This window comes from Neopsephotus bourkii, unplaced genomic scaffold (genome assembly GCF_033783945.1).
Source record: "Neopsephotus bourkii isolate Nb327-2 ecotype Australia unplaced genomic scaffold, CSIRO-AGI_Nbou_v1 NB_1139, whole genome shotgun sequence".
Classification (NCBI taxonomy): Eukaryota; Metazoa; Chordata; class Aves; order Psittaciformes; family Psittacidae; genus Neopsephotus; species Neopsephotus bourkii.
In genome coordinates, this window is record NW_026901625.1 from 4,176,669 (window position 1) to 4,197,418 (window position 20,750).

Sequence of the window (20,750 nt, forward strand, 5' to 3'; positions counted from 1 at the left end):
AGCCCCTGTGCAATGGCCAAAATCAGACCCCCCAGGGAGGTGTAAGGAGGGTTTGGAAGATGGTGGCATCCCCCATGTCCCGGCACACAGCAATAGGCACCACCTGGATAGCAGCATCTTGGTGCCTTCCAGCCAGGCCACACAGCCACCTCCCTTGGGTACCTGCCTGTGCTCATGGGAGAGGGGTTTCATCTCCAGCGTCTCCAAGAGATCTCGCACTGCAATTGACTGCATTGTTGCTGCAATGTCCCTACATCTTCCTGCGTGGGCCATGGTTCTACCAGTTTCCACCTATTTTTGTTGGTGTGGACAAGGAAGTGCTGCTCGTGTGGCTCCACGTGATGGGAATGCTTCAAACCATTGAATTTGCCACTCTCCTGTCCTCTGGTACTACAGGAGTCCTCAGTGAGAACTTCAGCTCTTGCATCGTTTGGGTTCCTGTGTGAACAGGAGAGTGTCCTCCTGCTCATTCATAAACCCATTCCTCTCATCACTTTGCTCTGCAGCTTCCTACCAATGTCTCCGTTCGAGGTGGATCTACCAGCTCCCTGTGATGGCAGGATGGGAACTTTGTGGACTCGTTCTGCACCTTGATCCCAGAATCCTTCTGGCAGAGTTCCTCCTGATTTGTTGTCCCTTCATCACCTGCTCACTCAGATGCAAGCTGAGGTTGTCCAAGGCTGCTTTTCTCCATCCTCTCTTGAGTCTTCCTGTGCCAGGTTTGACATGGTTGCTCTCTGGACAGGCTCAGTGAGTTGCAGACACGCTGCCCTTGGGCCAGCCCTGTTAATTCTCCCTTTTGAATCAACGGTGCCCTCATTTGCTAACACTTCTTCATTACATAATGATAACCCCCCAGTCAAACCTGGAACAGCTCCCCTGTGTAACGCTGCACACTCCTGCTCCAGCCTCTCAAGGCACTGCTTGGTGCTTGCCACATTCTCTGTTGGCTTTTTCCTTCCCATCTTTCCTCCACATCTTCCCCCCCATCCAGGCTGGCAGCTCCCATTTGGCTTTGGGTGGAAATCCATCCTGCTGTGTACTCCATTGCTCCCACCACACAAGAGCTGTTGGAGAGTGATGCAACCTGACAGAGCGGAGCTGTCCATGGTAGGACAACGTGAAGCTGGGACAGAGCTGAAAGGTGCTCATGGCTGGTCCTGTGGCAGGGAAGGAGGCAGCTCCTTGGGTTGACTGCTTGAGTCCTCAACCAGCAGAGCCTGGCTGTGCCCAGCTCCCTGCAGGGAGCTGCCCATCAAGGGTGTGCAGCAGAAGGGGCAGGACCTGGCCCAGCCCTCGGGATGCTTCTGTGTTGGTGGGACTGAGGGGGAGAACAAGGCAGTGATTCAATGGGGTTATGTAGCTCTGGAGCAGTTGGTGAGGAGCATAGAGCTGTTCCTGGTAAAGGATGGAGAGGGGAGGAAGAGGCTTCTCCTTGGCATTGAGGGGGGTGTTAAACAGAGTTTGATGCTCTGAGGTTGAACTTCTGTGCATCTACAAATGAGGAAGAAACCCAGCAAATGGTGCTGAGCTGCTGGGGGAGCACTGGGGTGGGTTTTGGGGTGGCATCAAAGGGAAGAAGGGAAAAGCCCTGCGAGCCAACAGGGTCTGCTGGAGCCACCTTGAGGTGCTGCGCGTGTGCGGGGGTGTCCCTGTACACACACTCCTCATGGGCACCCTGGCACGTGCCCAGGGTGCTGGCACTGCCCATGTGGAGCTGAGCCTCTGGAGCAGGTCTGTGAGCTGACACCAGAGGAAGTGGCAGTTGGCTCTTGGGTTGAAGGCTACCTCGGGGAGCACTGGGGATGTCAGGGCTACAGGGCCCTGTGTGATGCTCTGTGCCTGCTGAGTCTGTGCTCGATTGGATGCGACACAGCTGCGAGTGTGGCTCTGCCAAGAGCTGTGCAGCTGGGACGCTGCACGTGGGCTCCTGGTGGACCTGTCCCTCAGCTCCAGCAGTTCCCAGGAGGAATTCAGCACGGTCTGGCCTTGGAGCAGCTTTCACAGGCTCCTGCTGCTGCTCCTCAGGGCTCCTCTTGAGCAGCAAACACGTGGCTGCCCTTCCAGCAGCAGGAGAGCGGCTCAGGCTTCCTGTGAGCAAGGCATGGTGTGAAGGCAGATCTCCTTGTGGGTTGCTCAAAGGAGGTGGCTCTGGGGTCTGTCCTGCTCCTGCCTCGTGTGCATGTCATGCTGTGGGCATGGGAGGACAAGAACCCATCCAAAGGGACTTGGCCAGAGGAATGCTGGAGAGAGGAGGCACAGGGCTGAGGGAAGTCGGGCTGGGTATGATGGAGGTGATGAGGAGACAACTCTTTAATAACCTTCATTTAATTCTTCCATGACATTGGCATGTGCAGAAATGTTACAGGCTCGGTCACAGTACTGCTAACATGCATTGCTGCGGGGTTCCTGGCAAAGCCCCTTAAGTGCAACACAATCCCTTCATGTGGTTTTATGTAAAATAAGTGCTTAGAAACAGCCAGTGTTATTGCTACGGAATTCCTGAGTTCTGCAGAGAACACGGTCTCTTCACCTTCATTAGATGCTCCCTGCTACCAGCAGTGCCTGCTCCTCGGTCACAAAGCTCAGCGGGGGGTTGTGCAGTGTTTGTCCATGCAGGCTCACGGCCGCGCTCAGGGAGATTTTCTGTACAGGAGAAAGGAAAGGATCTGAATTGGCTCTGCCCCTGCCTGGGCACAGGGACAGGGCTGCTTCAGGATCCATGGAACACCAAAATGCAGATCAGCTCCAGAGCCACGAGCTCCAGAGCTTGTGTGCTGGGTGCACCCCCAGAGAGAGCAGCAGCTCAGGGAGGGGATCCTGCCCCTCTGCTGTGCTCTGGGGAGACCCCCCATGCAGTCCTGATGCAGCTCTGGGGCTACAGCACACGGGGGACGTGGAGCTGTTGGAGCGAGGCCAGAGGAGGCCATGGAGATGCTGCGAGGGCTGGAGCAGCTCTGCTCTGGAGCCGGGCTGAGAGAGCTGGGCTGGGGCAGCCTGGAGAAGAGAAGGCTCCTGAAGGGGAGACCTTAGAGCAGCTCCAGTGCCTAAAGGGGCTGCAGGAAACCTGGAGAGGGGCTTGGGACAAGGGATGTAGGGACAGGCCAAGGGGAATGGTTTGAACCTGCCCGAGGGGAGACTGAGCTGAGCTCTTAGGCAGAAGCTCTTCCCTGTGAGGGTGCTGAGGCGCTGGCACAGGGTGCCCAGAGAAGCTGTGGCTGCCCCATCCCTGGCAGTGCTCAAGGCCAGGTTGGACACAGGGGCTTGGAGCAAGCTGCTCCAGTGGAAGGGGTCCCTGCCCATGGCAGGGGTTGGAGCTGGGTGAGCCTTAAGGTGCCTTCCAACCCAAACCACTCTTGCATCATGTTGGGCTGTTCAGAGCTTGGAGAACCAGAGCACGTAACAAGAACTTTGTTTTACCTGAAAGTCTCGGATGTAGGTGAGGAAAAAGCTGAGGAAGGAGAATGCCAGTGACCACTCTGAGACAGTGCTGATGATGTGAGCTGTGTAGCCCTGTGTGATAGCAGGAGGAGGAAAAAAAATCAAGTGTGAAAACCTTCTCTTGAACCTGCAATGGCACAAAGATGGCTCCCACATATGACATCCCACAACCACGACTGCTCCCTTTTTCTCTCCTTGGAGAGCAAAACTTGGTGTGTCCAGAGCCTGGAGTAGAAGAAAGAGAATGACCAGGAAATGGCTGCTCCACATGATTGGGATGGCCCCACTGGGAATCTGCTAACACCTGCAGGCTCAATGCAGAGCATGCCCAATGCAAAACCACATTATAAAGGTGAGGTTCAAAGCTCTCTTTTGGTTGTCCACAGATCTCCGAGAGGCTCCTTATGCTTTAAACAAAGGGAGGGCTGGGAAAAGCCCTCAGAACCAGCCTGCAGTTCCTGCTGCACCTCCAGCAGTGCTTTGAGAGGATAAGGAGGGTCAGAGAGACCAGCAGAGCTGTGAAGACCCACATGGCCTTTCTCTGTCACACCCAGGATCTCTCTCTGCCCAGCACTTCCCACTTCAGTGGCAGTGCCCTGTGGCCACCTTCACCTCCTGCCTCCACCAGGCAGCAGCAGGAGCTCTGCTTCACCCCAACCAAGCTGGGGTGTGAACACAACTGCAGTAAATGCCCCAATGCATCTGAAAATGGAGAGGGATTTTGTTCTGGCTTTGGTTTCTCCACTCAATCACTTACTTTTTCCTGTGGGTCCCAGTGCAACTTCTGCACGAGATTTGTTCCATACAGGCCACTGTATAAGACAACTGAGGACACAAACACTGTGGAGAAACACGTTAAGGAAGATTCAAGGCCAGGAATGAGCAATGAGACATTTCCAACTCTGCCCTGGATTGTGTCAGGCTGAGGCTGGAATGAGATTCCAGCATGTTTTCCACAGGTCTCCAGAGGATAATGAAGAGAAAGGTGCCAGGAACTGCTTCACATCATCCCCTTCCACTTGCAGGTTGCTCCAACTAACCTCCTGTTGCATGAAAAGGTTCATTCTAGTCTAAACCCATTACCTTTGTTCTCTGTATCTTGTTTCACCTCCTTGGTCACACACAGCATCCTTATGAAAGCACTTAAACGATGATCAAATGTGAATACTTGGTATTTTGGTTTAGTTTCAGAGGTATTTTCCAGGCTAAGAGTGCCTCTTTCTGTGACTGCTTTTCAGCTTCTCATCCACCTGGAATTCCTGGTATTTGGGAGCACTGCATTACTTCAAGCAGAGCGGGTTGTCAGCTTTTCTGTTTGCCTCTTGGTTCACACCAGGTTTGATAACTGCTTTGGGTCCACTGCCAAGGAAACCCCCCCCATGACAAGGATTCCTCACTTGATCAGAGCCCTGGGCTCGCTCTAGAGATGCCACTTTTCCAACGTCTTACAGAGGGAAGGGGGAGCTACATCAGCTTACCTTTCTTCACCAATGAAACCTGGAGCATTCAGTTATAGAACATCTGATTCTCACAGGATTAAGCTATTATTTTCTTCAATCATGAATGAGATTAAGCATCAAGAGCCTCCAGCTGTGGAAGGTTAATTCTGGTGGTGAACAAGGCTAAACTTCCTGACACAAACAGGGCTTTAGACTTCCAAAGCTTCTTAAAAAATGGCTGAGTGATCCAGGGAGCTCTGGTTACCAACCTGAATGCAAAATACCCAATTCCCTGCTAATTCAAATGTACACCTTTAGTAGCTGTTAGTTACCTGCCTGAGTCACTGCTGCAACTGAAAGGATTCAATCAGCCTGGTACACAAATAACTGGCTCCCACCCTCCCCTCATCACAGGAGGCAACTGACTGCTTTGCTCCTTCTGTGCTGGCCATTCTGCTGCTTCACTCCAGAGGATCAGGGCTATTTTTATGGAATCATTTAGGTTGGACATCATCTTCAAGATGATCAAGTCCAACTGTGCCTCCAGCACTGTCAAGGCCACCACTAACCCATGTCCCAAAGCATCAAGTCTTTTAAATCCCTTCAGGGATAGTGATTCCACCACTTCCCTCAACAGCCTGTTCCAGTGCTTGACAGCCATTTTGGTGAAGTAATTGTTCCTCAGCTCCATCTAAACCTGCCCTGGTGCAGCTTGAGGCCGTTTCCTCTTGTCCCATCCCTTGTTCCTTGGGAGCAGAGCCCAGCCCCTCCTGGCTCCATCCTCCTGCCAGGCAGTTGGAGGGAGAGATAAGGTCCCCCTGAGCCTTCTCTGCTCCAGACTTAAATCCCCCCCTAGTACAGGGGCACAATTCCTGCCCTGGCCCTGCTGCCACACTGCTGCTGGTACAAGATGTACATTTCATTCTGTCTTCCAGTACCAGTTACAACTATTTCACCCATGGCCACTGACTTCTCTCTGTTACCATTATCTCCCTTATTACATTATGAACTGTTAATGTAGAAGATACTCTGACATCTTCCCTTTTCTTTCCCTTCCATACTTTCTATGAACATATAATTATTTCTACAGCGTTACTTCCTTCTCATTTTGGTTAGACCACACCAGTTCAGAAAACCTCTATAGATTTGGGGTTTGTGGGTTTTGGGCATCTGTAAAAGGCTCTTATCTTGCAGCAGATCGTATTGTTCCGTTCCACTCTCCCCAGTCATATCTGGCTCCTGATATTTCAGAGTTGACAATCTTGTTCTTTTCTACCACCACAAATTTCTGCTTGGGATGGCAGTCCTCCATCTCACACATCTCCTTGCTCTGTGTCAAGCCTCCTCAGCTCATAAGGGCCCTTCTTGCTTCTAAAGCTAACCAGCCTGTGCCTCACTATTGCCTCTCATCTGACTAGTTCAGGCTGTATAATCTTGGATTAGCAGGAATGGAAGCCCAGTGAGATGATCCATCACTGGGAAATGGACCATATGATTTAGTGTTAATTTTGGCTGCCAGCCTGGGAAATAAGCAGAATTGGATTAAACTAGTGGCCTTGATTCAGCTGCAGAAGGAACAGGATTTAACTGACTTCTGCACTGAGTTACTGTCTTTGGGATGTGAATTTGAAAGCTTTAGTGTTGTCCTGTTTGACAGAAAACTGAGTCCTAACTTTCAAACTACAATGTTTAGGTCCATTGGGATGAGCAGAGGAATTGCAGTGATTCAGTGCCCTGATGGTTAAATGATTCTGACCAAGAAAAAAGGCTTCTACTTCTGCATGGATTTGTCCATGTTTCTGTAAAACCCACAGCTCCCTTCAGTGCTCTGAATTCAGAGTTAAGGGAGATGGTGGATTCCAGAGCTGAGGGAAGGTTGTAGGGAATGCCAGTCAGAAACATCATGTCTTTTGAACTGTAGGATGGGTAGGGGAGGAGATGAGAGGTGAAATATATCTTCTGGATCAACCTCGCCAATATGTTCCTGAACTGTCTCTCTGACAAATGCCAGCACTGCTCTGGGAGCCAGCTGGCATTGCAGCACTGCTGCGTGTGGCCAGGGTAGTGTATTTTCTCTTGTGCTACATCTGTACTTCTCTTTTAGTGGTATTCAACTATAAGTTGCTGCATCTCTGTCACCAGGGAACAGACACTTTTATTTCTTACCTGGCTTCCTCCCCTTCTCCCCCATTAAAACCACTCATCTCTTTAGTCCACTTCCCTTTCTCCCTATGTCCTAATCTGCAGGCAAACCCCTGTGATAAACTCTCATTTTTGCCATTTTGCAATCTATGGTGTGCAGAAGGAGAGGAGGAAGGGTGGTAACCACCCCTCTTACCTATTCTTACTACCCAGTCTCACTTGTGGGCTTAACCTGATGGTTCCTTTCTTCCTAAGTTCCCAGACTATGAACAGATATTGTGGTACAAGATGTATGTGTGAACAGAACAGGCCTTCTGCGGCCCAGCCTTCCCTGTTGGGAGGTTAAATTCATCTAGGTACAAACACTGTCATCTGTAAAGGCTGCTTTGCAGCACAGTAAAGGATACTGCTCACGATGCTTGACCAGCACCAGAGTGACACGGTCAGACGGATCCAGAAGATGTCCTTGCTGTGAAGCTCTGGCTGCATCAGGTAGGACAGGATAGTTTGAACCAGCATGTAAATGGCCCCTACTCCAAATGTCAGGCAGGCTCCAACCACATGGATGTAGTACAGAACACATTTCTAGGGAAGGAAAGCACTGCTTGTAACAGAACCTGCTTTTGTTTTAGACTCTGAGAACTCTTTCCTCTGTAAACTTTTGGCATTCCACCCTCTCCATTACCTTCTCACAGCCCAAGCTAAGCAGTTGTGGAACATGCTGTTATTGAGGAGATTTTTCTTGGAAACCCTGTACAAAGTCAGCTGGAAGCCATCACCTGCAGCCCCCTGTTGCTTTTGTTAAGCTCTTGGGGCTAAGTTACAGCTCATCTTAACTATGGGCAGTTACAAGAGCTGCAGGGGCTGCTGAAGCACTTGGAGAGCTGTGGTAGGGGAAAAGCAGGGAAAAGGGTGGAGCTTTCCAGGAGCTCTTCCTCTTTGCTTTTCCCTGGCCCTAATCCAGCAGGAGAGCAAGGTGACACTGCAGCCTGTAGTGGCTAAAGGCAGCACTACAGAGCCCCCAAATCCAGCAGGTGATTAAGGAAGTGAGGCTGGTAACTGTACAACTGCCCTGCATGTAACAGCCAATGATGCAGAATGTGGTCCTGCTGATGGTGTGTGAATATCAGATTATGTTTTGGAGGAGGAGGTGGGAAGTACTCGGGAGAAAAACAAAGTAAGGGACACTGGGATGGAGAAATTCAGGAGGGGGTTGACACTACAGTAACCTTCATTGCACAAATTTGAAGGAAAATACACCTAAAAGGGCAGATTTTTCAGGGCTGGAATCTTGGTGAGGTTGGGTGCTTTTGTTTTACTTGCAGTTGTAACAAGTTTTTAGTATTTGATACCTGATTCTCTTGAGGCAATATATATGCTATAGTTGGAGCCTTTGAATCTGGAACTTTCAAAGCTCCTATAAGGAGACCCAAGGTGAGTTTGTTGTTTGCTTTCTTGCCAAACTTGTGGGGTTCTGAATTGTCCCAGTGGATAAAGCAAATAAGTGAGAAATTATAAACCAAACTTTGGGGTTTTCTAACAGTTTTCTGGAGGGAATTTGATATAAACCAGGTTTGCCCCAGAACACTGCAGGCAAAGCACCAACCTGGAAATTTGCAATGATGCAAAGTCCAAAGCAGCTCATCAGGCCTAGGATGAGGCCGATCTTGTTAAGCTTCAGGATCCTGGATCTCTCTGGATTCAAAGCATGAACTTGTTTGTAGCGGACATACATGGTAGCCATACCTGTTAACAAAGAAACCAGACCAGTGAGATATTCATGTGAGGAACACACTGTCCTGTTTGAACTGGGGAGATGCTGAGTGACAGAGGCAGCTATTTATAATGCAAAGACAGTCTTACAGTAGCCTGAAATGGGAAAGCTAGGAATCTGGAAGGTAAAACTGAAATAATATCATGGCAAACAGGTCAACGCTGCATTTTTCTGTTCTCTCATTTGAAAGACATACCAGGTTGCTCTTCCCTTTCTCTGCAATCACAGCACAAGGTGACTGCCTTGGATTTGGATTTCTGTTTCTTTTACTACTCTGTTGGGATTGTAAGTGCATTTTTAGCCTTCTGGACTCTGCAGTTGTCATGCTGGATGTGGGTAACATCCCTGACAAACACTTCCCCTCTGAATCTGAAGAGAATGAAGATTAATTGCTTAGAATTCAGGTTTTGACTGTGAATAATGGGCTGTTTAATGATCTGAGTAAGGAAAGAAAGTGGTTTAAAGCTCTGTGCACTCCACAACTGTTGCAGTTCACCCAGGGCAGCTTTCTGTACTCACCCAAGAAAGCTGAAATATTTAGCATTATCCCAAATAAGCATCTCTCAGGTGGTGTTGTCCCCGTGTCACTGGAAGAGATAAATGGAATGACATGTATCTATCTATAACAAAAATACTTATTTCAGTCTAGGAAAGAGGTTTATGGGAAAAAAATCCTTTTTTCACTGGATTTTTCATTGTTCAAACTATACTTCATTAGTTTCCAGAGCTGCAGAAATAAGCATGGTGAAAACATGCTACACTTAGGACAAGGAATGAACATACTTGGTGTAGCTATACCTTTTGTATTGATCTCCATTCCGTAACAGGTGAATGAAGAGTATTAAAACTGGGGAAATTAAGACTCTGGAAAACTGAAAGACCAAAACTACAGTTAAATGTACAGCTTTGATGCAATGCAGCTGGGAATACAGATCTTAGCACATGTTTATTGGTGCAACAGCAAGATGCTTTGGACAGAGCTGGAGATGCACCCCTGTTTTTTTGTTCATCATCATTTTAAGGCTGTGTTTACAGAGCCACAGCTTAAAGGGTAGTATTCTGCATCAAAATAGAGTTATACACAAATAACTATTAACAGCCAGTAGCTTTAGAACTGGAGCAGTCAGGCAAGAACTGCTGTTTAGGGTCTGGAGTTGGGGAGGAATTGAGAGGAGGAGTCAATACTGTGACACAGGATGAATGTTACTGACCTGATGTAGGGCACCACAGGGTCCACGTGGTGTAGGATGATTGCAGTAATGTATGAGAACACAAAAGATGCAGCTGACCACACAACCAAAGCCATGGGCAAGAACGAGAGGCCTTGCTGAAACCACCACATTTCAACACTGGTGTCTAACTCTGAGCACTGTAAGGAATCAAATCCAAAGGTTTACTAAGATTTCTCAAAGGTTTTGCTGTTCTTGAGGCAAGTACAGTAAGTTGATTTTGCTCTCAGTCCTAGCCTGCAAACACAGAGTGAACATTTGACTTCACAGCACAGAAACAATCATAAATAACATCTGGAAATGTTAATTCTGAAAATCTTAGAACAGCGTGAGAAAAGAAACTAGTGCTGTCACTTTACTATGTGTCTCAGCATTTGTTGCTGCCAGAATAAGGTCAAGTGAGTCATTGTGAATAACTGACTCTATTTTCTTCTTACCTTTATGTCATAACACCATGGTAGAATTAGTGGGGCTGATGGAGAACGCGTCCCAGTAGTGACAGTTGAACTGATAGTGGCTGCTGTAGTGCCTCCAACTTCTATTAACAACCAACTGGGCAGACGTGGAGGAAATGACCTAAAATTACTTTAGTATCTGCACTCAGTCACTCCCTGTCATTCCGTGTGACTCAACATCTGTTATAAGCATCACTGCAATAAACTCACGGATTATCTATGAGCTGAGTGCTACCAGCCACAACCTTCAAACCCAAGGCCTGCTTACTCCTGGTGACAGCATAGCAACTACACCTTTGTTTCTACAGGTGGGAGGAAAAGGTGCATTTCCAATGGAGTGAAATGGCTCTGTACTAGTGATTCGGAGAAAACTCCAGGAACAAGCTTGCCAGCGAAGTTTTCAAGCTGACAAACAGGTATTCTTTATTGTGGCACCGGGAGACATGGGGCATAGCTCCTCCTAACACGTGCCTCCCTATTGCTACACAAGCCGTCCTTATATAGCCACTGGGCATACATACATATTCATGAGGCTACGGATGGATTACATCAGTTTCCAGACAGTTCCCTGCATGTGTACAGAATTGTGGTGGTGGTCTCTGAGGGTCCTTTACTTCTTCCAACGATCTTCATCACTTCTGGCAGCCTCTGAAGCACGCGCAGTAGATGCTCATACCAGTTTAATTGGTTCGTTAGCACCAGAGACATAATAATCCTCCTATCCTCCTACTTGTTAGTTTAAATGTAGCCCACCCTAGACACCTGTGGTTCCCAGATACTCCTTATCCCTGTGTCCTGTTCTTCTAGACTGTTCTTCTTAAAACTATGCCAACTATAACGATTTATCTTGTGAGAATTCTCAGTATGTTCTCTAGCTGCACTCTATTTTTTCTCTGTGTATCATGCCCCTCAGTAATTTTCCATTGCTACTGTTACAAAGCCATCAAACTTAACATTACTTAAAACTAATTCTAAAGGTTTCTATATTCTATTTTGTGATTTTGTACCCCTTTGTCTCACTAGAGCACTTCCATGAGTCCCAGCCTGACAGCTGTTTTGTGTCTACAGCTCCAGTTCTGTCAGAGCAATAATGTGCAGCTGTGTCACCCTGGTGAGCTCACACAGAGAGAGCTGTGACTCCTCTCTGCTCCTGCTGCTACAGGGAAGTAATTTACTATTAGCTTCAAATACAAAGTTAAACTGAGCTGATTTCAGAACCCCAGAACAGCTGAGGTGGGACAGGGCCTCTGGAGGTCATCTTGTCCAACTGCCTGCTCAAGGAGGGCCACCCAGAGCCAGTTGTGCAGCATGGCTTTGGAGTATCTCCCAAGGATGGAGATAGCACAGCCTCTCTAGGCAAGCTGGGCCAGTGCCCAGCCATCCTCACAATGAAAAAGTGTTTCCTGATGATCAGACACAACTACCTCTGCTTCCATCTGTGCCCACTGCTGCTGGTCCTGGCACTGAGCACCACTGAGAAGAGCCTAGCTCTTTCTGCTTTGCACCCTCCCTTCAGGTAAGGAGATGAGATCCCATCTGAGCCTCCCACACTGATGAGATCCCGCCTCAGGCTTTTCTTCTTGTGTTTTATGCCATTTTACTGGTGGCATTCCCTGACTCTGACACTGGGGAGAATAGTGCAGAAAGTGTTTAAGCACAGTTGAATCTGGAGACTGTAAATGGAATTTAAAATAGGACAAAGGGGAAGAGCAAATAACAAAGACTGCAGATCCAAGGTCATCCAAGCCAAGATCAAACAGTATGTGAGAAAAGCAAAATGATACTGTGCCAGAACAAGGAGTGCAGCACTGAGAGGCTTCAGGAGGTAGGCACTGCCTGAGGTGTGAGAGACAGAGAAAAGGAAGAAAGAGATAGGAAGCACCAAGACTAACAGATGTACTGAATGACAGAATTAGTTGCTGGCTTTCTTACCCTTGGGCTTTCATTTTTACCTAAGCATAACATTTACCCTCTAATGCTGAGTTTCATTTTGAGACTGTAATGCAGTAAAAATAGTAATGAATGTAACTTCACAATCTTGTGTGAATAAATTGGGAATTTGGACAGGAAATGCGGATCTTGCTCGGCATTCTTTGCTGCAGATGTTGCATGCCTAGGCACGCAGTTCAAAACTCTAAGCAGTCAGTCTGAGCTTAGACTGTACTTTTCCTTTAGCATTTAAATGTTAATAGTACCCAATTAACAACCTAAACAACCAAACAGTATGCCACATACCTGAGAACAAGGGCATTGAAAGGAGTGTTGCCTCAAGGGGAATCGAGAGTCATCTTTCTGCTGAAGTTCCACATTTGCTTCATTTTTTTCCTAAATCTTTGAGATATAAAGGAAAATAATCAGGATACCTCTTACTCTATTGTAGTTCTTCTCCTTTCCACCTTCTCTTAGTCACTGCTGCTGACTGACTGGCTGGGTTAGATGTTGGCCTGACACAGTGTTTTCCTGCATTCCAAGTGGTTTAAGGAGTGAAGCTGGGGTGTGGTGGGATGGTGGAAATGCAGGGAAACAGGGCTTAAGACTTTGATTTATAGGACTTGTCTACACAAAGATTTAACTTGAAGTGAGAAGCTTTCAAGTAAAGCAGAACAGCTATTCCTAATTTCCCTCCTGGATATTGCTCTTGTTACAAGATGGATGTGTCCATGCAGGCAAGGTCTGTTCCAGAGCAAGCCCTGCTGCAGGGAAGCTCTCGCTGAGTCAAGACCGAGCACCTCTGTGAGCCAAGCTGTCACTTAGCCCAGAGCTAAGGCCTGCACACAAATTATGGTGGTTTTCATGTGGTCAGGTTAAAGAGCAGTGAGGTTGCTTTGGCTGTAGCCTGAGAGCTCTGGTGAGGCACAGCTCCTCCCTGTGAATGTAGCTGCAGGCTGGTACGTCCCCCCAGCTCCAAGATTAGAGCTGGTTTGGGCTCTGTCAGAGAACTGCAGCTCTGATCCTCTTACTTTCACAACACAACCCCCTGACACACTCTCCTTGCACTTAAAACTCTTCTGTACATTTTTCTCTACTAAATTTCTTAGCTCTGTCAAGAGCTAGGCTGAGAAAGTTGGGGCTGTTCAGCCTGGAGAAGAGAAGCTGCGTGGAGACCTCAGAGCAGCTTCCAGTATCTGAAGAGGGCCTATAGGGATGCTGGGGACAGACTCTTCATTAGGGACTGTAGTGACAGGACAAGGGGTAACGGGTTAAAACTTAAACAGGGGAAGTTTAGATTGGATATAAGGAGGAAATTCTTTCCTGTTAGGGTGCTGAGGCACTGGAATGGGTTGCCCAGGGAGGTTGTGAATGCTCCATCCCTGGCAGTGTTCAAGGCCAGGTTGGATGAGGCCTTGGGTGCCAGGTTTAGTGTGAGGTGTCCCTGCCCATGGCAGGGGGGTTGGAACTGGATGATCTTAAGGTCCTTTCCAACCCGAACTATTCTGTGATTCTATGATTCTAAGATCTTCCCTAAATTCTTATCCTCTCCCATCACCTTCCTTCCTGTTTAAGTTGTCTCAGTGAAATCAAGTCTGTTTCACACTCTCATGAGGGCAGACTGTATGTACCAAACACAAGCTTTGGTCCCTGCAAAGCACCAGGTACATTTATGGCACCATCTGCCCCAGGCTGTCCAAATTCACACTGCTGCAGACACACCCAGGCACTGCAGGGCTCTGGGCAAGCACAGGCACATCGAGAAGCATCCCAAATCCCAGGGAGGCAGGATGGAACTGCCTTGTGATTTGCCAGTTGGAAGCTCCTGAAATGATTATTAACTCCTCATCCTGTCCTATTGTTTTTGAGAGCTAGGCAGAAAACACACTCAACCTCCTTGGTTTTGTCACAGGTTCCTTGCCAACAGCAGTGCCTGGCCCCAATTTGCAATACACCACTTTGGTGTCCTAAGGGCGTTTTTAAGCCCCAGATTGAGTATCACAGATCGACATTATCAAACCACCATCAAGAGGAAGTCAAGGAAGCAGATTTTAACCATGTCTGAGGTTTTTCTTGAAACACAGGAAGTGTGCAGCAGCATCCTGCACACGCTGGGGCATGTGCAATGGAAACTGGAGGTGGCCAAGCCCATTAACAGCACAAAGTTACTCTCAGTGAGAATGAGAATGCTGGAAAGATAGTTAAAGGGTGTGGGGGAAAGGGAAATGTCTACATTACCCCTGATACCCTGATTGCACAGGCAGAGATAAAGCTGCACAAAGGGATATCCTTTCTCACTCCAGCCACTGCTGAAGGAACAATGAGAACACAATCTGTGGTGTGCACTCCGAGGTAAACGCCAAGGTTGGATGGGGATTAAACGTGTTCATCTGCACAATTTAGTGGCAGGGTTAAACTGACGAACAACAGTTAAACGTGGTTTAATCCTCATTACTACGAGTAAGAGAGTAGGAAATGTGTCACCTTTGCTGTTCCCACTGCACGGCAGGGACAGATGACTCATTCTGAGTGTTTTCTCGGTACAAACACCCCAAAAGTTGCTATTAAATCTTTTGGATATGGAGGAGAGCTTCCAGAGTGTCGAAGCGAGGATCTTCAAGCCCTCACTAAGCCCCTGTTACTCAGCAGCAGGATGGCACAGCAGCAAAACCAGGCAGAGCCAGGCACAAGATAGCACGACATAAGGATGTATGGAAACCTGGCACACAAGGGCGATAGCAGCCTGTCCCTGCGGCTGCCTGAGGAGCTCGGTGTCCAGCACATGCTACCTGTCAGTGCGACCTCATTAACCTAAGAAAAGCAGCTCAAACTCCGTGAGTATTCGAAGCAGAGCACGGGAGATGGTTTTCTGCATTTTAGCTGGGGAATTGAAGTTACTGCAAGGTCTTAAGGAGGGACTGGAGGCACAGGGGACAGGGAAGGGACCGGGCCGGAGGGCAGGTTGAAAGGAGCTGGGCAGGAATGGGCCATGGAGAGGGGAAGGGGAGGTCTGAGGGCTCAACGGGGCAGAGCGATGGTGGTTGGCGATCAGCGGGGCAGCAGGGAGAGCGATGGAGGGCACTAGGGCTGGCCGGGGGGGGGGAACGGGACGCCTGAGGTAACTGAGGGTCTTTCGGAACGCTCCCAGGGGTGAGACCGGGGGACACGGGAGGGTCGCTGAGAGGGTGACGGGGAGGCGAAAGGAGACCGGAGGGTCGCTGAGGGGAGGACCGGACGGTGTGTGTGTTACCGGCAATGCCGCGCTCGGTGACACCCCCTCATCCCCCCACCCACTTTACCTCAGCGGCTCCCGCGCCGTCCTCGCCCCGCCCCTCCCCTCCGGGCCCCGCCCACCTCCTTTCCGGCTGTCGCAAAAGGGGCGTAAAAGCGCCGCCCGGTGCGGGGAGGCTGAGGTAAATGGTGGGTTCTTCACCGTGGCGGGCGGGATACCGGGGACGGGTCCGTCCTGTCGGCTCTGCGCGCTCCTGCCGGGCCCCTTACGGACAGGGGTTGTTGTGTGTGGTGCGGGGGGGTGGTCCTTGAGGTCGAGCCTGGGCCTATGCTGAGGGCTGGGCCGGGGTACCCTCACCCGGCCTGGGGGCTGGTGGGTCCTGGGGTCCCCGGCGTTGCCTGCTCTGGGTGGGGAGCGAAGCGTTTGGTTGGGCCGAGGGGTGCCTTTACCCTCCCTCCCCTGCCCCGGGTGTTTGCCGGCAGCGGGCAGGCCCGGGTGAAAGTCCTGCGGAAGCCGGGCTCTGGGGGGTTGTTTGTGTTGGAAGACCAGGCGGTTTTTGGTTGTTTTCTCTCCTGGCTCTGGAGGTGCCTCCCCTGGGGGGGGGGCAGCCTCTCGGGCAGAGAGGAAAAGCGTATCGTTTTCTGCATTGAAACTTCTTTCTGGTCATCCAGGACAACGCCTGCAGGGACCTCCTCGCTGACTAAGCCTGGTTTCTTGATAAATGAGGAGGTCCAGGTCTGCTGCTCTGAACTTATCGAGGTCCTGCCCAAATGAGGCCCTGTCTGTTTGCTTTCTCCTCTCCTCCCACTGACAGGGCTCTCTGAGACTGGCCTTTCACTGCTTGAAATTGCCTTAATTAACCTGTGGAGACTGGAAATGGGAGTACTTGTTCTTATGCCAGTATTGACCTTTGATTTGCACTGCTTGTTTTTCTTACTGGCTACATGCATTGCTGTTGGCTTTAGCTGTCATCATCCCCTCCCTACCTTTGTTCTGCTACACTTTACAACTAAGCTTTTTCTCTGGTTTGCTCCTGTAGATAAACAGCAAACCTTCCATTTCGGTCTCCTTTCTGTGCTGCATCTCCTCTAGTTCATGTGGAGGGTTATGTGTTTCTGGTCCCCTGCCTTTGAGGGAGGTGGAACATTGCGAGGGGCCTTGTTTGCACTGGGAGTGCTGGTCCTGACCCTGTGCTTTCTTTTCACGGTTGTCTCATGCTGATGCCTCTAGGCTGTCTTTAACCAACTAAAGATATTTAGTGCCTGTGTGTTTCTTGCCTATCTTGAAAGTTGAATGTACAGTGAGCTTTCTTCTGAAGTGGGTTAATTTGGGGAAGAAAAGTCCCAGCAGAACTGAAATGAGGAAGAGTGATCTGAGAAAGATGCTTAGAGCTGGCTTTAGGTGGTTGTTCAGCTTCACCAAAGAGGTAGAGCTGCCCCAAACCAAGTTACCTTAAGACTTCTTTGTGTTTGTACTGGTTCTAGTGCTGTCAGTTCATAACCTAAGTAGTGCAGGTCTGTTACGTACCACCTATGAGAGAGATGTGAGGGGCTGACTGCCTTAGCCTGTAACATAAGGCAGTGGTGTGGTGTAAGCTTCTGCTGCTGCTGAAACATACACTGGTGGCTGCAGGCTCTTTGCTTCAGTAGGCAGCAAGGGAAGTAAACAAGGGCAACTTAACCATTTTATAACTGTGTTGAGAAGACTTGCTTCCAGTTTGTCCCTCAGCTATTCTCCAAATACCTTTATTTTCTTACAGAATCTTCTTGGTTTGCTGATGGGAAACAAAATGCTTCTTAGAGCAGCACCTAGAAACTTTTGATATCTGAAGGGGACCTACAAGGATGCTGGAGAGGCACTCTTCATCAGGGACTGTAGTGATAGGACAAGGGGTGATGGGTTTAAACTGAAACAGGGTAAGTTCAGGTTAGATATAAGGAAGAAGTTCTTCCCTGTGAGAGTGGTGAGGCACTGGAATGGGTTGCCCAGAGAAGTGGTGAATACTCCATTCCTGGCAGTGTTCAAGTCCAGGTTGGATGAGGCCTTGGTTGACATGATTTAGTGTGAGGTGTCCCTGCCCATGGCAACGAGTTGGACCTGGATCATCTTAAAGTCCTTTCCAAACCAAACCATTCTGTAATCTTAATCTCATTTGTGCTCTTCACCTTCAGTGTGTCTCATCTTTTTATGTTGCAGGATCTTATGATTCTCCGTAACAGCTGCTACCTGCCACATAAGAGTTCTGAGGCCGCCCAACCCATGAGTGGGCACCGAAGCATAAAGAGGCGATGTGGGGAGTCGCACCTGGAGTCCCCCGTGGGCTGCAGTCATGGTCCTGCTGCTGGCTGTGTGTTGAGCAAACTGGTTCAGCTGCCCACACCCCCCTTGTCAAAGCACCAGCTGAAACGGTTAGAAGAACACAAGTATCAGAGTGCTGGACGATCCCTGCTTGAACCCCTAATGCAGGGTTACTGGGAATGGTTAGTTGGAAGAGTTCCAGCCTGGATTGCCCCGAATCTGATCACCATCATTGGACTGTTAATAAATATATTTACAACTCTGCTATTAGTATATTACTGTCCAACAGCTACAGAACAGGTAAGTTATGGTCCTCTGACAAGCTTTGTTCACAGTTCCTGCCATCTAGTAGCTGTTTGGCACTGTTTTCTGGTGGGCTCTCATCTCTGTGGAGAGCTGCTTCTCCTGACCAGCCTGAAGTTCTTGTACATTTAAGCTATTCTCTACAAATGGTTGTAGTGTGTATGCATCTATGTGAGCTCTTGCATGCAGAAAGAGCACAGGTGGATGATAGTGTCAGCACACTGCTGGTGGTTCCTCTGGTCAACATAGTGTCCAGTACCAAAATAGCAGTTCCACTGCAGCTGTGAAGGGCCTGTGCATGAATGCTGCAGCCCTGCAAGGCTTGAATTCATGTGCAGGCAATTAGGAAATGAATTTGCAGCTACCTTGCTTGTGTGGCCCATGGAGTTTTTGCCTGTTTACTCTCCCTGCCTGGGACTAGGTTAGTCACCTTCAGCTTTCCCTCTAGAGTTACCACACAGCGAGAAGTGCAAGGTGACTCGGTTGGCAGTGAGCTGAGCCTGCCTGTGAGCACAGCTCGAGTTGCAACAGTGAGGAACTTGAGCTCAGATATGGGACTGAGCTCAAAGTGGTGCAGCTTGAGAAATTGAGGCCTCCTCCATGTCTGGGGTGACTAAACCTAGCTTAGTAAAATTGAGGGACACCTTTCTTCATCCTGCCCTGGTAATTCCTGGCTTCAGGGGTACAAAAGTCTTTATGAGGTGTTTCAAGTTATTAGTTTCAGAGAGTTTTCTCTCACTGGAGTTACCACACAGGGCATGTGAAGACTTTCAATTTTGTGCACTGGAAAAGTTTTGTCACTTGCTTGTTGAATCTTAAAAGCTGGTTATATCTGTATGCGCTGAAAAAGGGAGTTATTTGGTACAGAAAATGTACACATCAGATAGCTGGAGAGTGTCTCATGAGTTCTGGCTTTTAAATATCCCAGTTCCTTAATAATGGAGTCTCCCAGCTGAGGTTGGGGAGATGCTCCGTAGTCAAGTGATGTGCAGTTTGTTTCCAGCCGGACTCTAAAGACCCCCGTGTAGGTTGGCACACTCAGCTCTGTTCTGCGTATGCCATAGCAAAGGGATGTTTGCCTCTTCTAGAAATCTGTTGAAATAGTTTCACAATAACTTGTTGAGTTTGGCAGGTGTCAGATAAAGTGAATCCTGATCTGAAGCAGGGAATACTTTGAGCAGCTTCAGGCTGTGGTGTTGCATGGCTCGGTTGCGTTGCATTCCCTACCTGCTCCCACAGCAGTGTTACATGGGGCCTGAGACTCTGAAATCCACTTCAATAGACTTTGACCTGTTTATTCCAGCAGCTCATCAGCTACTATAGGGCTATTGAACTAGAGCTTAACTTCAGCTTTAGAGTACAGTTGTATTTTGGTTGGTAGTTAAACTTCTGAAATACTCACTAAGCTACACTGAGAGCATCAGAAAGGGTGTCAGCTGTAGTCTGCTCTTCTGTGTTTTAACAGTTTGAGAGTTACTTTATGCCAAGTGAAAGAGACTCTTCTCACTTCAGCTGAAAAATAACTTTCTGCTGAGGTAGCTTTGAGCCTGATCTGATTTGCCATATGGCACTGCAGCCCTGTTTGCTGGCACTGCAGCCCTGTGTGCTGGCACCACACAGTAGAGGCCATCTTGGTGCTGGAGCTGTGAGCTTGTGCTTTTGAAGTGTCAGTAGCTGGCTGAGGAGGAAAATGGGGCTTTGCCATTCCAGAGCCAGATTTTGTTTTTCCTGAAAGCACGATTGCTTTCAGATGTAAATTGTCTCGAAGCTCAGGCTTAGTTCTACTTTTCTCAAAAGCAGCTTGTCTTGTTGATGAAAGGTGTAACCAAAGGGTTGTAGCTATCACTTTCAGCTTCAGTGGTATCCAAAAAGCAAATGAGATACAAATAGTTCTACTACTGCCTGCTTAGCTGGGGAGATCCCTGATAATAAAGTGCTGCCCCTTTATCTCTTGTGCTGGTTTGCGTAGGTACAGGGATAGAAGCAGAGCATGGTGCCAGCTTTTGTGGCAGAATAAACTGGTTTAGGACAATGCAGTAGCAGGAGCAATGCAAGCTGGAGAAGGAAGTACATTTAAGTGGATTTGCTACAAGCGAGTTATGGTTGTGTAGACCAAAGAAGCTGGATTCTAGAGCTTTTGGAGGCAAGTCAGCTTGGTTAAGCTACTTACATGTACGTGGATTTATTGGCATGATTTGTAAATAGAGCTGCTCATAAATGCTCACTTTGCTAAAGTTCAGATGTGAAGATTGCAGAACATCCAATAATACCTGTTTTGTGCATGTGTAAACTGGGACAGGCTGATGGCAGCCCCCAGGCTTTTGTGATCATAACGGTTTATACTTCAAATATCAAATTAAGCCTAAAAGTAATATTTGGTATTGTTTATAATACAATGATGGATGTGAACATTAAGGGTTAGTAACATAGATTTGGCCAAACTACTGTTACCTTGTAACAGAACAGGCAATTGGAGGTGGAGGTGCTGTACTGAGAGCACTGACGCTT

General features: G+C 48.5%; 2 protein-coding genes across 4 annotated transcripts in view; one reads left to right on the forward strand and one right to left on the reverse strand.

The window, feature by feature from the left end:
• Positions 1-2,310: 2,310 nt before the first annotated feature.
• On the reverse strand, positions 2,311-15,850 carry DRAM2 (DNA damage regulated autophagy modulator 2). Of its 2 annotated transcripts, none has more exons than XM_061363148.1 (9): positions 15,709-15,850; positions 12,716-12,811; positions 10,008-10,165; positions 9,316-9,383; positions 8,629-8,768; positions 7,430-7,607; positions 4,199-4,281; positions 3,421-3,513; positions 2,311-2,646 (listed from the first exon to the last, which is right to left on the reverse strand). In XM_061363148.1, exons 3-9 carry the CDS (start codon positions 10,136-10,138, stop codon positions 2,539-2,541), a joined length of 801 nt encoding a protein of 266 aa, XP_061219132.1. In that variant the 5' UTR covers positions 10,139-10,165; positions 12,716-12,811; positions 15,709-15,850; the 3' UTR covers positions 2,311-2,538. The 2 variants fall into 2 exon arrangements, with proteins under 2 accessions (XP_061219132.1, XP_061219131.1); XM_061363147.1 differs by having other exon boundaries at positions 10,008-10,577.
• Positions 15,690-20,750, forward strand: part of CEPT1 (choline/ethanolamine phosphotransferase 1) — a 31,196-nt gene continuing 26,135 nt past the window's right edge. The window contains exons 1-2 of one of the 2 annotated variants that reach the window (XM_061363140.1): positions 15,690-15,822; positions 17,838-18,239. In XM_061363140.1, coding sequence (XP_061219124.1) covers positions 17,844-18,239 — 396 coding nt within the window. In that variant the 5' untranslated portion in view covers positions 15,690-15,822; positions 17,838-17,843. Of the gene's footprint in view, positions 15,823-17,837; positions 18,240-20,750 lie in introns of those variants that run through there. The other variant, XM_061363139.1, reaches the window with a different exon arrangement.

Excerpts from the sequence above, each read along its gene's own strand:
- DRAM2 (XM_061363148.1), bottom strand. The coding sequence starts at position 10,138 with ATGTGGTGGTTTCAGCAAGGCCTCTCGTTCTTGCCCATGGCTTTGGTT. Across the intron at positions 4,282-7,429 it reads CTGGTCAAGCATCGTGAGCA|TGTTTGTGTCCTCAGTTGTC; the intron begins GTATCCTTTACT and ends GTTTCTCCACAG. Across the intron at positions 3,514-4,198 it reads ACTGGGACCCACAGGAAAAA|GGCTACACAGCTCACATCAT; the intron begins GTAAGTGATTGA and ends GCTATCACACAG.